General features: G+C 43.1%; 1 protein-coding gene across 3 annotated transcripts in view; it reads right to left on the reverse strand.

Moving 5' to 3' along the window:
* Positions 1-17,697, reverse strand: part of LOC306921388 (alpha-1,6-mannosylglycoprotein 6-beta-N-acetylglucosaminyltransferase B-like) — a 95,718-nt gene that overhangs the window by 43,722 nt on the left and 34,299 nt on the right. For all 3 annotated transcript variants that reach the window (XM_079498500.1, XM_079498501.1, XM_079498499.1), the window contains exon 6: positions 9,116-9,285. In XM_079498500.1, coding sequence (XP_079354626.1) covers positions 9,116-9,285 — 170 coding nt within the window. The remainder of the gene's footprint in view (positions 1-9,115; positions 9,286-17,697) is intronic.

A 17,697-nucleotide genomic window follows, 5' to 3' on the forward strand; every position in this document is an offset into this window, starting at 1 on the left:
TACCTGCCATGTGGATCATTTGGTCCTGGACAGTAGATGTAGTTCTGTCAACAGCTAAAACTTTGTCGTCTTCCAACGGAAATAAAATAAAAGGAAATTAAATTGGTGACAGTGGTGATGCTTCCGAAATGGCATTCAAATTTTTGTTTCAGGTCGAATTGAACAGAAGTGGATTGTTATCACAGCACCTGATATGCATTGATACTCTGTCTGACTTGTTAACATACATTTGTGTCAACTATAGAAACTGTACAAAAATATACTACATCCTAAAATCAATCCATTTGGTTGCCACGCCTCTCAAAATCAATTCACTGAATCACAATTTTAGCTTTGGTTGTGGTTGGCACAACTTGGCAGAGCAACACTGTGTGAGGTATGTTTTTAATTGCAAGACTAACTGGCTCCATTTCAGATACAACCCAAATACAAGATGCAAATACAGATACAAATACAAATACAAATACAGATACAACCCAGATACAAGGCAAAATGCTGCCTCAGTAAATACCGCTTCAGATAGAAGGGTTGCGATAGCCAAACATGTAGGTAGTTAACATCACATTTAATGGACACACAGGGCAGTAAATGTGCTGCTATGCTAAGAGCTTGGCTCTACTATATGCATGGCATTGATGGGTACGAGCACTCTGTCCTTTGTCAGCAATCTAATCAAAAATGCTGACTTACTGACAATTTCGAGCTCCGTTTTCCGGCATCCAAATTGATGCTCAGCTATACTTGCTACGGCACAGCAGGTGCTTCATGCAAATGTATCAGTTGAAGCTGTCATGCTAAGATGATGCCCCCCCCCCCCCCCCCTTTGCCCAGGACACACACAGCTCACACATCTGAAGTGAGATGTGGTGGGGCAATAAACCCAGAGTTTAAGACAAATTAAATGTGCGCACGCACGCACGCACGCACGCACGCACGCACGCACGCACGCACGCACGCACGCACGCACGCACGCACACACACACACACACACACACACACACACACACACACACACACACACACACACACACACACACACACACACACACACACACACACACACACACACACACACACACACACACACACACACACACACACACACACACACACACACACACACCCCCGCTGACTCAACACATTTCCTTTCCCCATCTCCCGCCAGCCTTCTTCTCCACGTGCACTCGTTCATCAATCCATCCATCTGCTCAGTGACAGTTCGGGGACTGAGGTGTGTTCCTGCCCCATCACAGGAGAGGCAGAATACACACACACACACACATCTATGCATCACTGTGACCTGCCCGCTGTGGGACTATATCACTATCACTATCAGCCTAGAGCTGATGCATGTGTTGTGCATTCAGAGTCGACTCTGAGCAACGCTGCAGACATGTCTGCGGAGGAACTGGTTGGAATAACGTGTTCCTTCCATGTGCTACTGTACGTCCAACTACCACCTGTCAGGTGAAAATAAGTGGCTTGGATGCTCATGCATTGAAGGAAGCATCATGAGGTCAGTCCTTTGCTTTCCCCAGGTTGGCGGAGGGAGTGTAGAGCCCAGTATTACATTAGATAATTGACACTGGGTGAAAAAGTGTTGTGTTGTGTTGTGTTGTGTTGTGTTGTGTTGTGTTGTGTTGTGTTGTGTTGTGTTGTGTTGTGTTCTATCTTACATGGTATGGTTTATAACCACAAGTACTCAGTATTATTTTGAATAGCCTGGCCCGGCCTGTGTGGTTTCTGGTCTAGAGGGGCAGGTGCCAGCGAGTACAAGGCGGAATCCTATTGGTGCCGACGTGAGCATGGCGATGGATCCTATTGGTTCAGCGATCTGAGAGCCCACCCCCGCCACCTCCTCCCCTCCCCTCCCTGTATACAGAACACTGAAAGTTTCCCCTGGCGTTTCCCCAGGCTTTTCTTTTTGAGCCGAATGCAAACGAAAATAAAAGCCTGCGTACCGAGGCTAGTATTTGAATAACACTGTTAATGCAATCTGGTTAATGTTTGCCATGAATCACTGCAATTACATTTTGACTTCAAATATTGATGTAAAATTACAATGGGTTGGTGTGAGACCATGAACTTACAGCCTATGGAAATGTGTGCAGATCCATAGTAAGATGTATGAAAAACATATACACCTGTTTAGTTATTATAAATCACAGTGGGGCAGAAGAATCTTTACCCCTAAATGGTTTGGAAAAACTCCCACACAATTGTCCCATTAACACCCTATACTGTACATTTCCAAGTCTAGTTCATATTAATGTTCATATGACATGTTCAAATCTGCAGCAAATGAAGAACAATATTATTTGGCGTCCACGTAAGTGACACATCAAACTATACCATATAAATTGGTTTGTGTGGTAAACATATTCATGCACCCATTATGATGAGTAATGAATCATCAAAGGGAGGCCAGAAACTGGATCAGTGCCCACAAGGCAAGTGTCACAGACAATGAAGGAGAGCTGGGGACTGCAGTGCTCTTTTCACTGAACCAGCTCAGGCTGGTGTCCTGAAAACAGCTGTCAGTTCAATGTATTGTCATTTGGCACATTCATGTATACATAATTTGCACCAGCAGGTAAGTAGGCTGGTTGGCATCTCCCTTAGAGATAGGGTGAGAAGTTCAGTCACGTGGGAGAGACTCGGAATAGAGCCGCTGCTCCTTCGCCTGGAAAGGAGCCAGCTTAGGTGGTTCGGGCATCTGGTTAGGATGCCTCTCGGGCGTCTCCCTAGGGAGGTCCTCGATGCACGTCCCACTGGGAGGAGACCACAGGGCAGACCAAGGCGCAGATGGAGGGATTACTAGATCACTGGCCTTGGAACGTCTCGGGATCCCCCAGGAGGAAGTCACTAATGTTGCTCTGGAGAGGGAAGTCTGGAGCTCTCTGGTGGAGCTGTTGCCCCCGCGACCCGACTACGGATAAGCGGTTGAAGATGGATGGATGGATGGAAGATAAGTAGGTAAATTGACTATTACATTGAGAACAGCACGAAACACCGCATTAATAAGCGTTGCTGTAGTGTATAATCTCTACTCTCAACCTTTTGCCACAAGTCATGTCAAGCTCACTTTTTAATACATTATGGATTTCTGCATAGATATTTAATCAGCATAATTTGTATGTGTACGCAGCCTTGACACATAATGGCCTCAGGGTGGTGTGTGGTGGAATGTAACCGTCTGAGTACTGATGATGACTGATGTCCTAAACACAGTGGTGGAAAGTAACTAAGTGCATTTACTTAAGTACTGTGTATACTTAGAGTACCGGTAACTACAATTTTGAGGAATTTGTACTTCACTTGAGTATTTCCAATTTCCAATACTTTTACTTCTACGCCACTACATCTCAGAGGCAAATATTGTATTTTTACTGCACTACATTTATATGGAAACTTCAGTTACTAGTTACTTTGATTATTACAAAACATGCATTAACATTACAAAACATACATTAACCACTCCAGCCCAATTTCAGCCATTTGAAAATAGCCAAATTGTAGATCTGCTATTTTCTAAATATTGGTATACATTTGAAAACTTAAATAGGACATTCTGCATAGTGAGTACTTTCTACTTTTGGTACTTTTAAGTACATTTTGAATTCCAGACTTTGACTTGTGACGGAGTAGTTCTACATTGCAGTATTGTTGCTTTTACTTAAGTAAAACAATTGAGTAGGCTACTTTTCCCACCACTGCCTAAACCTACTCTCCAGTGACCCGTGTCCGCCCACACGTCTCCACCAGACTTGAACTGCGGACCAGGATGACCCATTGATTATACAATGGAACGCTGGCCCTAATCAGCCCCTCGGTGACCAATTACAGGTCTTCGCCATTGCTTCCTCAGCCAACCACAATCCTTCACTGTGGCCATGAGAACAAATGTACTCCAGAACCTGCACTGACACTAGACACGCACAGTACTGCAGTGTTTGTTACCGTACAGTATTGAGTTCTGTACAGTAATATATGCTTGTGTGTGTGTGTGTGTGTGTGTGTGTGTGTGTGTGTGTGTGTGTGTGTGTGTGTGTGTGTGTGTGTGTGTGTACAATACATAAACATCATATTCTTCAGCTGTGGAAGTGGATAGAATTGGGACCCCCTAAACACTGCTGTAATATTTTAATAATGCATAATTTCATAACTTTGAATATTGATATCGAAATAGTACGTCCTGTCAGCATAATTATTAAAATATCGCACTTGTAATGTTCTTGTTGTAAAATAAAAGATGTTGCCAAATCTGTGGTTGTGAGTACACACTGCACACTAAAAATAGTCTCTGTGGGCATGTTGTTTGCTTGTCTGCTTTCTGTGTTTCTGTCAGTCTGCCTAGCCAACAATTGTATCTGTTTTTATAGTTCTGTTTCCTAATAGTTACAGCCTACATCATCTTACTGTGTGTGTCAGCCTTGTTTGTCTGTCTGCCAGAAGAAAATGGTCCCTTCATCAGATGTCATCATTATACTGTAGATGTAGCATTTTATGATACAATTGTGACGGTACCACGACCACTCACGAGAGTGGGAAATGACTCCTGAAAAAATGTGACTCTTGCAGAATGGACAAAACAACACAATGTGAAGAATAATGGCGATGACAATCAAAACCCACCTCAATTATTGCTTGTAGTAGGACTTCATACACTGTGAACCATCACACATCCACCATGTTGTAACACTAGGCAGTAGGCACTAGATGTGTGCAGAATACTGCATCTGAAAATGTGTACTTTAGATCTAAAGGACTTTTGGTGCCGTCCTGTTGATTGTAGTGTGGTATATACACTGTATGGGATACCATTACAATAGCTAATTAGCATGAAAACACTTGTGCATCTTCACCATTCTTACTCCATTACTGACAAAAGCAGCTGATTGCATTTCCAGTTTCAATACCTTGGAAAAGGCAATATGTACAAAGGCCTCAGCACACAGCAAATATCCTCTGTGTTCATTTCATTATCAGAGTGTACAAATGGACCCATAAGGGTACAATTCCGATGTTAAACCAAGACTGAGGATTTGACTGTGTATGTGGTTTGACTGTGCAGTGGTACACTCTCCTTGGATCCAAAATAAAATGTATGTTTGTTAGGAAAATCACCCTGGTTTGTTCACGCCTCTACAAAGAGACATGTTTTCACCTTTCATTATATTACGCATGGCTACAACAGAGAAAATCAATACTGTTGCTTTCCAAATGGCAAATCCATTACATGAAAAGTTTCTCAGCTGGTCTAATTCTGTCCCTTGGTATAAGGTAAGAAGCATGGTTGTGACACTTGTTGTGACATGACATGACATGACATGACATGACATGACATGACATGACATGACATGACATGACATGACATGACATGACATGACATGACATGACATGACAAACGAGCATCGTATGAATCACTAGAGACGATATGTCTGACATAATAATAATAATAATAAAACTTTATTTGTATAGCACCTGTCATGACATGAAATGCAGCTCAAAGTCCTTTACAGAGCAATGGAAAAAGAAAAGAAAAGCAAGGTATAAAACATTAAAAATAATACATAAGGACATGGATAACAAAAAATGTAAAAGATCAATTAAAAGCAAGAGTGTAGAAGTGGGTCTTGAGCTGTGCTTTAAAAATGTCTACAGAGGCTGCCTGTCGAAGGTACAGTGGGAGTTTGTTCCATGTAATTATAGAGGAATTTCCTTAATGCCAATTGCTGCAAAACTTTACAACAAACTCAATCGTCTTATCCCTTTCGTTGAGCCTATACTCCGAAACAATCAAAACAGATTTAGACGTGGTAGATCCACTTTGAGTCAAATCCTATGCTTACGTAGGGTTATTGAGGAATCACAGCTCTGCAACATCAATCTCGCACTAGTCTTTGTTGATTTCTCATAGGCTTTTGATTCAGTGGACAGAGCCAACATTTTTGAAATTCTTAAATTATATGGTATCCCCGACAAAATGATCAATGCCATAAAAGTTCTATATACAAATACCTCAGCGACCATCCTTACTCCTGACCGAGAAACACCATCATTCCCCATCCTTGCTGGCATTCTCCAAGGCGACACACTTGCCCCGTTTCTATGTATTATTGTTGTTGATTACTGTATGTTCTTCGTATGTCAGTTGATACTATCAATGATAAGGGCTACCAACTAAACCCTAGGAGAAGCTCTCGTCATCCTGCTAAATACCTAACCGACACTGACTTTGCTGATGACATCGCGCTTATCAGTCAATCATTGGAATACGCTTCAGTCTCTTGAGCAGGCCTCCAACTGTGTTGGTCTTTATCTCAACGAGACGAAAACTGAATACGTAAATATATGCAAATCCAACAATAACCACATTATAAAAACACTTAACAACACTCCTCTGAAACAGGTTGATGACTAAGTATTTGGGTTCATATATATCTTCTTCGCAAAAGGACTTTCAAACTAGGAAGGGTATGGCCTGGTCAGCCTGCAATGACATGCATAAGATCTGGTCATCTCAGCTTAGTAAGATGTTAAAAGTAAAAATATGACATGACAGCCGATTCTACTCTATGGCTCCGAGACATGGACACTTTCAAAGAAACTAGAGAAACGGTTGGATGGCACTTACACCTGCCTTCTATTGAGAGTGCAAAATCTGTCTTGGAAAAGCCACCCATCGACTAATCTAGTACGGCAACCTTCCCAGTGTTTGTTCACTAGTCCGATCCAGAAGAACACAGTTTGCCGGCCACTGCTACAGAGCTGACAACGAGGTTATATTTTCCCTTCTTCTCTGGAGTCCTGCCTCAAAGCAGACCAGAGGTAGAAAACTGTCGTTCCCTGCATGTCATCGCTAGGGACACAGGCATCAGTAAGCAGGAACTGGGGATGGCCGGGATGACCGGGAAGTCTGGCGTAATATTGAAATCCACAATCTCGACCGCGGTCGAAAGATGATGATGATGATTGCTCCACGCTGTCTGCCCGTATAAGCAAAAAGCTGCTTCACCGTATTTTTTAGTCGCCATTTCTTAGGCACAGCGAGCAGGCCAGCAGTAGAAGACCAGAGGGGGCGGTTTGGAACATATTTAGGCAGGCAGTCATGTAGGTAGGAAGGTGCGAGACCATTGAGAGCTTTATAAACAAGTAAAATAATTTTAAAATCAATCCTAAAAACAAACGGAAGCCAATGCAGTGAAGCTAAAACTGGAGTAATATGTTCTCTCATCTTAGTTTTAGGCATGTACATTGGCCCTTTTTATTCGAGCAAACCTTTTAATTTAGACTTAATACATTGCCTGGGACATTAGGCCAACGGTACAGAGTGAACAACCTGTACATGCATGCAGCGATGGGGTACATTTAAGGAATGAAGGTGACAGAGCTTTGTTCAATAAAGACAAGATGTTCTGTCTTAGCAAAGCCAAAGGCCAAGGGAAATGGAAAGGTATAAAAATTAAACCACAAAATGCTAGAAACACTGTAAAGTGTATCTGTTTAAAACCAGTTGCAAACCATGCAGACAACGGGATAGCATGCAGTTCAACAATTCTTCAAACTCATGTACACCAAAGAAAATGTGAATTATACTGTTTGAATCAATGCAGTCAATACCAATGATTCTACCACCCGATCACACAAGGTAACACCTGAACCAATCCACAGTCCGTTTTAAACTCACACAAAATAAATCGGAATTTGCCGTGAGTGCCAATTTAACACTCAAAGATGAACACGTATAAAGTGCACTTTCTACATGATCAGTGAGCTTTGTTATAGGGAGTGCAGAACCAATAACTTGCCTTGGAGCTAAAACTGAGTGTGTATCATTATATTGATCTATACACCAACACGCCATACCTGTGTCAACATTATGACCAACCATGGCAGAAATTGCTCTCGTCCAAGGCTAAACTAAAACATAGCCTTCAAAGTCTCTTATGAAGATACTGGAAAAACCCACTTCATAAACCTTGGACTACTGCACTGTATTTGCAATCCGTCTCCATGAGACTGGTGTGCGACTGGCGGAGCTGACAATCTATGTGATATATACCGCCTCGGCCATGCAGTAGATATCCCATAGACTGGACAGAACGGCCCTGAGGGCTCTCTCGCAATAGGGCAGATTTACATCCATCTGTATGTGCGCGTGGGTGCGTGCACGTGTGCATGCACGTACACAGCCACTTGTTTACGCTCATGTCTGTGTCTGTTAGCCCCACAGCTGTATCCGTCAGCAGAAACATACAATGTGCTGACGCAGGGGAGATGGACACTCAACAACACTGCCGCATTGACGAGAACCAGGGAGGGCGTCAATACGGGATCAATACAGCAATAAATAACTCAACAGAGCCTTCTGAGCCTCCATGCCTGATCTATGGGTTAACTGGGGACGTATATAATTAGAGCAAAGAGAATGCTCACATTTTAAAAGGTACACAAGCACAGTAACACCACTGTAAAAATGTCACTATTTTGCATTTACTTGCCACTATAGCTGCTCCATCAGTTGATATTTTGCAGTGCACATTTTGCATCCTTCTGAGTAAGCCTTAAACGTATTTAAAATAGGGAGGCAAATGGTGTTTGTCAAAGAAACTCAGCGGAACAGGATAACGAGAGCTACTGTAATTCATTAAGGATGACATTGGTGTTAGTGAACAGCTTTTGCAGAGCATATTTTGTAATGGGTTATTTTGGTAAATGCCACTGAATCAGCAAACAAACGTGTACACATGCACACGCATACACACTAGTTCAACATTCTGAAATAATTGCCTGGTTATCCTCATAGATCTTGCAAACGCTAAAGATTCATCCACCTACTGCACTGAAATGGATTAGAGCGACCTTCCCTGAGATGCTGTAAACATTAATATTTTATCTCCCCTTAGATCAGCCAATGTGTGATTTTCCACACTGCGGAGGGCAGATAATTTGTGTTAACATAAACTCTAACACGAGCCATAAAATGCATTACCACCGTTTTACGAAGATCTGACGAGATACAATGCAGTGTTTGTTGGTTCAAACTGACTAAAGAAATCAAACTTCGACCAGTGGGCACTGTAGTTTACAATGGTGTTTGAAGTGGACTCACCCCTGGAGGTCCTTCACGGACATGGAGATCTTGAGGTTGTGTCCCAGAACGTGAAGGGCAGTGAGGATGTCCGCCCACTGCACCATCTCCCCCAGAGGACCACCCTTCAGCACCTTGGGACTGAACACATCTCCAGACTCCTCCGTTAGGAAGCCCACATGGACGAGGATCTAAAGGATGACAACAATAATAATAATAAGGGTAATAATAATAATAATAATAATAATAATAATAATGGTAAATGGTAAATGGTGCATTTATATAGCGCCTTTATCCAAGGCGCTTTACATAGATTGTGCATCAATTCACCCATTCACACACACATTCATACACCGATGGCGGCAGAAACCATGCAAGGCACTAGCCAGCACATCGGGAGCAATTAGGGGTTCAGTGTCTTGCTCAAGGACACTTCGACACTAACTCTGGGGGAGCCGGGGTTCGAACAGGCAACCTTGCGGTTACCATCCAGCCACTCTACCCCTGAGCCACCGCCGCTATAATATATTAATAATATAATTATTGTCCTGAAGGATATTCGTCTTCACGGGTCTGTTCAAAACACCCACAACAAAAACACATATAGCACAGAAAAACATCACCAAGACAATACTGTAGGTCCCCACTGTACACAGAACCCTCCTATTGGTGGGGCAGTTTGTTTAATGCCGTGATGGCTGAGGAGACAAAACGCTAAGGTTCTGTATCTTTGTCCAGCTGGCATGAGGTTGAAAAGACCATACAGGGGATGATCAGTCAGTGTAATTTTATATTGAAAGTGCTATAAGCGTGTGATATGGCCTTATTGTTCATATCTGAGAGTGTGACTGTAGGAAGTCAGATGATCTTGGAAGCAATACGGGTAATACTGAAAAGTGTGTTTCTGTTAGGCATGGACAGTAGACTAGCCTATAGTATAGTGTAGAAACATGCATACCTAATTTGTACCGAATACCTAACTTTTGTACAGTAATAACAGTATAGAAGGCATGGAGAAATTCCGGGGAAAACACTTATATTAGCACTCTTGTTTCTCAAAGATTTGTTGCATGTGAAGCCCCATAATGTTAGTAAGCTTTAGTTTAGTTAGTATTACAATCTGCTTTATTAGTCTAAGGATGACAATAATCAGAATTTCATGCTCTTCCAACTACAAGTGAAAACAAAAACACTGAGACTCCACTGAATAATCCCTCTTGTGTTATAATTGCATACAGCATACAGCATATTATGCTGTCCACCCAAATCCACTTAATGCCTACCTGCAAAGCTTACTACTGTAATGAGACTATAATGTGTGCATGGGTGCACAAATGAGAATTCCTAGTTATATAGTATCCACATTGTAAAAAAAAAAATGTGTAGAAATGTAGAACTTACAGACTGTAAGTTCTACATTTCTACACATTTTATTTACTGTAAGTTACAGTATGGAACTCATTGCACATACTGGCTTCAGTGCATGAGTAATTAGCACAACACGCTGAGACTGTGAAACGAGCCGCATGTTGGTTTACACTGTGAATCAGACACAGCCATCTGAGGGCTGCCCTACGACTAGGCCTGATGATCTAACACAGCATGAACACCTCCCACTGAAAATGCAGCCTGTAACTTTCACCATGCAGCTTACAATCTACAGAGGGTGGATTTGAGGCGTGAGAGTTGTATGAGGTGGTAGATGGTGTCAAAAGCAGCACTGAGGTCGAGGAAGATGAGGATGTTGAGTGAATCAGAGTCGCAGGAGCGCAGGAGGTCATTGGTGAATTTGATGAGAGCAGACTCTGTACTGTGTTTGTTGCGGTTCCAGGATTTTTGAAAGAAAGGGTAGGTCAAGACCAGGTTTTTTGAGGATGGGTGTGAAAAAACAGTAATAGTTGACTATGAATGAAGTATTCGGAGATATATATTCATGAACAAAACTAAAAAGACATGCATAAAGATAACACCCAGACGCACACAAAAGGGTGATTTTTCTCTGTGAGTAGACAATGTAAATGGTGAAACAGTATGATCCTTCTAGGCCGAGAGCTGGTATCAGTGATGATGTCATTAAGCTTGTGACAGTGCATGTTGTGCACAATATTCTTCTGTGGTGTGTGTGCGCAGCAGAGTCAAACAACAATGAGAAGCTATATGGCTGGCATGAGAAATCCCTCCATTTAATAAACTCGGTCTATTAACTTCTCGTTCAGAAAAAAAAGATAAGTGAAATTTAATTACAGTTTGGGTGGCAGATGGCAAGAGTGAGAATTCATGGGGCCAATAACAGAACTCATTCTCCTGGCGTGCTGGCAGAACGGTGGTGTGGGGAGTTATCCTACCAACACTGGCAGCAGGCGGCAGGCAAAAGTGGGGGAACTAGAGGCACATTTTACATTATTGGCAACAGCAAAATAACACTGCTAAATGACTCCGCAGAACATCATGCTGCGGCAGCGTGAAACTTCTCCCAAAATTGGCATCCAAACACAACAGCAGAATTAATAAAGGTGAGGAATTTAAAAACCTGGCTCTCTCTCTCTCTTTGGTAACTGCTAACTCAGCTGCTGAGGGGGAAGTTGACTTTCTTTCAAATAGGTTGTTTTCAACTCCATTTGCTAATAGCTCCTCGACAGTGGCAAAAAAGAAATGGAAAAGTTTGAAAAGTGGGCTCATCTAAACGCCGATCACTGCCAGGTCGGGTTGCCTACCCAGGGGCTGTGTTGTGACCGTTTATATGGCCAATCGGACAATGTGTTCATGATTTGTGGCATTTTGTGCAAAACGGGCCCCTCTGCCAATTGCTAACGCCCCTCAAAAAACACCTTCTGCAAGAATCGGTCTCATGATGGTGCTATAACAGGCCAATGTGAAAAACTAGCTGTGGAGTTTCCTCATTGTAGTGTTCAAAGTTTCACTCCAAACGTCTGAGATGAGCATTTTATACAGACAGACGGACGGACAGACGGACGGACAGACGGACGGGCGGCTTGCCGGGGATAATACATAATTTTCATTTGAAAAATGTAACTTTTATATCATAATGGTTTCACAGTGGAGTGTGTACAGCCCAGCAATACGATATTGAAGTTCTTCATTGGCAGCAGTAGAAGTACAACAGCTTGTCCAAAATGAATGGTCTACCCCTCCTTCGGTGGGATTATAATCAAGTATAACTCTCTCTCTCCTTTGGAAACGCCTTGCTCAGCCTCGCCCAACCTTGTTTCGTGCGTGCGCACCATTCACTTCCTTGTTTAAGCGCTGTCATAAAACCCTTTTTTCTCTGAATCTATACACTGCATTCGCGGAGTGGATCAAAGGGCTAATTTCTGACTTCATGCTGCATTGCGGTTACAATATTAACACTTCTGAAGAGAAATAACATTATCGGCGCAACGTAGAAATGGACGATTTTGCTTCTTGCTTTTTGGGAAACGAGAAAGTGAAAGTGCTTCAGAATTCATTCATTCATTCATTCAAACCTTTATTTATTCTCGAAATACATTGAGGTCATCCTCATTTGCAGTGTCGTCGTAGGCTATTTTAAAAACAGTTGCAGACACTAAGTCTGCAATCAAAGATTTAAATTGACCGTATGTTATGAGCAGGCCCGAACGGAATACGCGGCCGCGGTGTTCCGATGAAAACGACGCGGAATTTCCGCGGAAATTTAACACGTTCATGTTGTAGTTTACTTTACCCAGGCCAGCATAATATTAACCAGTGGACGCACCCGCCCCTCCCTCCTCCCCTCATTCTCTACTGCTGACTAATATGTTGGAGGCTCTGGACGAGAATATTTAATATAACTTTATCAAAACTTCAAAAGCTGTCGGAAGTCCTGTCTGATTTACTGCAGAGGAGCCGACTGCTGAGTGACACGCGTCTTCGTCGTCATTCAATAACTTTTATTCGGATGGGGGCCGCGGGGGGTGTTGTTTCTTGTTTGCCAACACACAATGGATTACCTAACAGGTATTTCACTGCGCGTCTGAAGCAACAGGAGTGCGAGTGATTTGGGTAAGTAGCATTTACATTTAGGCTACTATTGTAGCTTAGCTGGTTTGGTTAACATGCTGAACTAAATTTAAAAAAATTGGGCAGCGTTGCTGCGTTTCGATCGCTCCGAGAGGCGAGAGAGAGCTGAGAGAGAGAGAAAGTGTGTGTGTTTAGACTGCATGCGATGTGCGTGCGAGAGAGAGCGAAAGTGTGTGTGTGTGTGTGTGTGTTTGGAGAGAGCGTGCGTGCGAGTGAGTGAGTGAGTGAGTGCATGCGTGCGTGCGTGTGTGTGTGTGAGAGAATATGAAATATTTTTAGATAGTATTACTCAAAATGTTAATGTAACACATCTGTTTACAGTTACACGGTACACCTTTATTTAATTCCTATTTATATTCATATTTATTTGTACATAGATTGTTTTCTTGTCTCGTTTCACTTTTGCTTTGGCAATGTAAACGTATGTTTTCTCATGCCAGGCAATAAAGCTATTTTGATTTGAATTGAATTGAATTGAATTGAGAGAAAACCTTTAGCTGAGAGAGATGAAGCAGGAGCCAGGGACCCCATATCAAATTGTGTTGCAGATTCAACTTTTTAATATAGCTTAAATATAGCTTGCCCACTCTGTTTTGGTGCCTAGCTTGCCCTGGTGCCCAGTCTGCCCTCCTTTCCCTAGTGCCCACTCTGTTTTGGTGCCTAGCTTGCCCTGGTGCCCAGTCTGCCCTCCTTTCCCTAGTGCCCACTCTGTTTTGGTGCCTAGCTTTCCCTGGTGCCCAGTCTGCCCTCCTTTCCCTAGTGCCCACTCTGTTTTGGTGCCCACCTATCCCTGGTGCCCATGTCTGCCCACCTTTCCCTAGTGCCCACTCTGTTTTGGTGCCCACCTATCCCTGCTGCCCACTCTGTTTTGGTGCCCACCTATCCCTGGTGCCCAGTCTGCCCACCTTTCCCTAGTGCCCACTCTGTTTTGGTGCCCACCTATCCCTGGTGCCCAGTCTGCCCACCGTTTCCTAGTGCCCACTCTGTTTTGGTGCCCTAGTCCCCTAGACAGCACCATGTCAAACAGTGTTGTGTTGGATTCATGTTCAGTATTTTTAGACACCCACTTAGTCGCACTGTCGCAGCATGAGGCATCATTTGGGAACTTGTAGATCTGCTATTTTCAACTAATGTTACCCTCAGAATAGGGATGCTAGGGTTTTAACACATTGTCTTTGTTTTGCAGTACGATCTAGGACTGAAACCCTGGCTGCCTGCCTCTCCAAGACCCATGTACTGCTGAGAGGAAGAAGTTTGTGTTGGATTTTATAAAGGCTCTGGTTGAGGCAGATATTCCTCTTGAGGAAGCCCCCAAGCTGGCCCCTGGCTATCTGGCTGGCTGATTGACTGACTGACTGACTGACTGACTGACTAGCTGGCTATAACTGACTGGCTAACTGACTGGCTGGCTGGTTAACGGACTGAGTGGCTGGCTGGCTGGCTGGCTAATGGACTGACTGGCTGGCTGGCTGACTGACTGACTGACTGGCTAACGGACTGACTGACTGACAGACTGACTGACTGGCTGGCTTTTTGGCTGGCTGGCTAATGGACTGGCTGGCTGGCTGGCTTGTATGTTCATGGACCCATTGTAATTTAATTTCACATTTGTTATTTGAATTCTACTAAAGGATGTTCATGAAGGAGTGAATTATTATTGAATAAAAATGGATGAAGTCGAACATTTGACTAATAGATCTTAATTACTTTGTTGTGGTACTTTAAGGTTTATTTCGCATATTTAGAGTTATTTTTGCTCTAAACACATTGATTATAGTCCTGGATAACTGTCTAAAACCTTAAAAGGAAAAAAAAACACTCCGCAGAATCCCGCAGATTTTCCTCCAGAGTCACCGCAGAAAAACAGAAAAAAACCCGCAGATTCCGTTTGGCCTTAGTTATGAGAGAAGCTGTACAGTAGGTCATTCCATATGGTTGGGGCACTAAAACAAAAGGCTGTTTTCCCCACCTCTGTGTTTATATTTGGGACCTTTAGTGTGGGCCAATGACTGGAGCATGTCCTATATGTTACAGGGTTCCAATCCAGCAGAGCTTTAATATACAACGGTAAAGTTCCATCAATTGCTTTAAAAATACCAATGTTTATTTTCCATGTCGGCCAAGGAGGGCCAACCCACTCTGTCATATAGGATGCAGTGATGATCTGTAAGGTTCACCAGATATAAATCGCAAAGCTCCCTCATCTGGTGCAACTCAATGAGTTGCATTGGTGTGGTTTTTTTGTACCGACCCGACCCATTGGTGTGGTTGGGGCTTTAGACAGCCCTCCCCCTCTCCACAAGGTGGGGTGAGTGCAGCATTATGGTCATTGTAGGAATCCAGCAATCCAGTCAAACCATAGTCAAACACACAGACTACATTATATGTCTGGCCATCGAGTGCAAATTTCAAATTGTGCTATCTACTATAAATACTATTCACATTGAGTGACTGGAATTCCAGCGGTGAAATGTCCCTTTAATCACAAACACAATGTGATGGTGAAAATGAACAGGTGGCAAAACACAGAATTAGTGCTGTTTCTGGCTAGCGACCAGGATCCAAATACGGAATACTGAATAAATTAAGTGAATTCTAACCCTGAAGCTAAAGTTGTACTTCTTCACAAACTGCCGTCTCATGGCCTGCTGCGTCTCTAAGGAGTCAGAACAGACACAGACGGCAGTAGCTACTGTATACACAATGGAATTATGGTACTCCCAGATGGCGCGTGTGAGTGTGTGCGAGCGTGTTTGTGTGTTTATGGACAGGGGCAGTTGTTTGTATGTGCTTCAGACTGACGTAAATCAATGCACTTCTATAGCATGTGCGTGATCGCGTGCGAGTGTGCTTCACTGATTCTGTGAGCATGGTTGTCTCGTTCCCTTGCCAGTTGCCCAGGGACCCATGAGATTCCAAGAAGGATCAAAAGCTACAGTCTTCTCTGTTAACACCCCCTGGGGATTAAAGCTGAGATACACAAGAGAAGTTGAGAACTAAGAACAATTTCTTTTCAAACCTCTCTCTCAACCTGTGCAAAAGTAGTATGGATTATACGACGAATTAGACCGTTCCTCACCCAGGAATCAGCCCAGCTCCTAATCCAGACAACAGTCTTGTCAAAACTTGACTATTGTAATTCGCTCCTTACTGGCCTACCGGCATGTGCACTTAAGCCTCTCCAAATGATCCAAAATGCCGCAGCTCGTCTGGTCTTCAACCAGCCAAAATTCTCACATGTCTCCCCCCTGCTCCGCTCCCTGCACTGGCTCCCAGTCGCTGCCCGCACAGAATACAAAACTCTGATGCTGGCATTCAAAGCAACCAAAGGTATGGCTCCCCCATATCTTGCAAGCATGATTGAACCCTACAAACCCTCCCGCGCACTCAGATCAGCCAACGCAGGAAAGCTGGAAGTACCCTCACTAAAAACGCCGGGCCAACGCTCCACACGTCCCAAACTCTTCTCCCTTCTGGCCCCAAAACTGTGGAATGCACTCCCCGTTGCAGTCAGAACTGCGGCATCACTCCCAATCTTCCGCCGTAGTCTGAAGACCCACCTTTTCAGACTCCATCATGGCCCATAGCACTTATCCTACCCCCTTAGATAGCACTTTTTAGACTTAGATAGCATTTGAAACAGACTTATAGCATGTCATGTAGACAGCACAATAATTGCATTGTATATAGTCATAGCACATCATAGTAGCCTACATATGTATAGCATAGTATAGTATATATGTATAGTTAATATGTATAGTGTCATTATATAGATATGTTCTAGTTACGTTCTTAGCTTACGCATGTTTCTTGATAAATGCATTTTATATATGTGATGTATTCCCATACTTTTGTTCCTGCCTAATGTAAGTCGCTCTGGATTAAGAGCGTCTGCTAAATGCCTAAATTGTTATTGTAAATTGTAAATTGTAATTGATTATAACAGTGGTTCGCAAACTTTTTAGCCTCTGACCCAAAAGAGAAATTTGATGTCTCCCAGGGACCCCAAACTAGTGAAAATAGCAGATCTACAAGCTCACAATGCCTTGCTTTGCACCTAAAATGCCTTCTAAATCTTGACCTAAGTTTTCTGAAAAACTTCCTAACCCGAAGGGGTTAGGAACCCCTGATGAAAATCACCTTGCAGAGTAAGTAATGCTATCTATCTGTACTTAATCCATGATTTATAAACTGTGAAATATACAGTATGTATGTGCATACCCAACTACGATTTGATTAATATGGAAATATTTAATGATTTTGGATAAAATGTAAAAACAAAAATAAGTGTGCGTGCGTGCGTGCGTGCGTGTGTGTTGAGTATGAGAATAGATTCTGTACAGTAGCACTACTCTCCTGCACTTTCCACTTAACATCTAATGACAGCAGAATGCTAATATCCACCTTAAGCTCTGCAAGCAATGGACTGCAAAGGTGTGTGTGCGCACTGCACGCTCGTGCATATATGTGTGTGCACATGACACGCGGAGCTCAGCCAGCTGGTCTGAAGGTCACAGCTGTCTGAGAGGCCATGGCTAAGGGTGGCACCGCAAGCTGGCACT

This window comes from Electrona antarctica (genome assembly GCF_951216825.1).
Source record: "Electrona antarctica genome assembly, chromosome: 4".
Taxonomy (NCBI): Eukaryota; Metazoa; Chordata; class Actinopteri; order Myctophiformes; family Myctophidae; genus Electrona; species Electrona antarctica.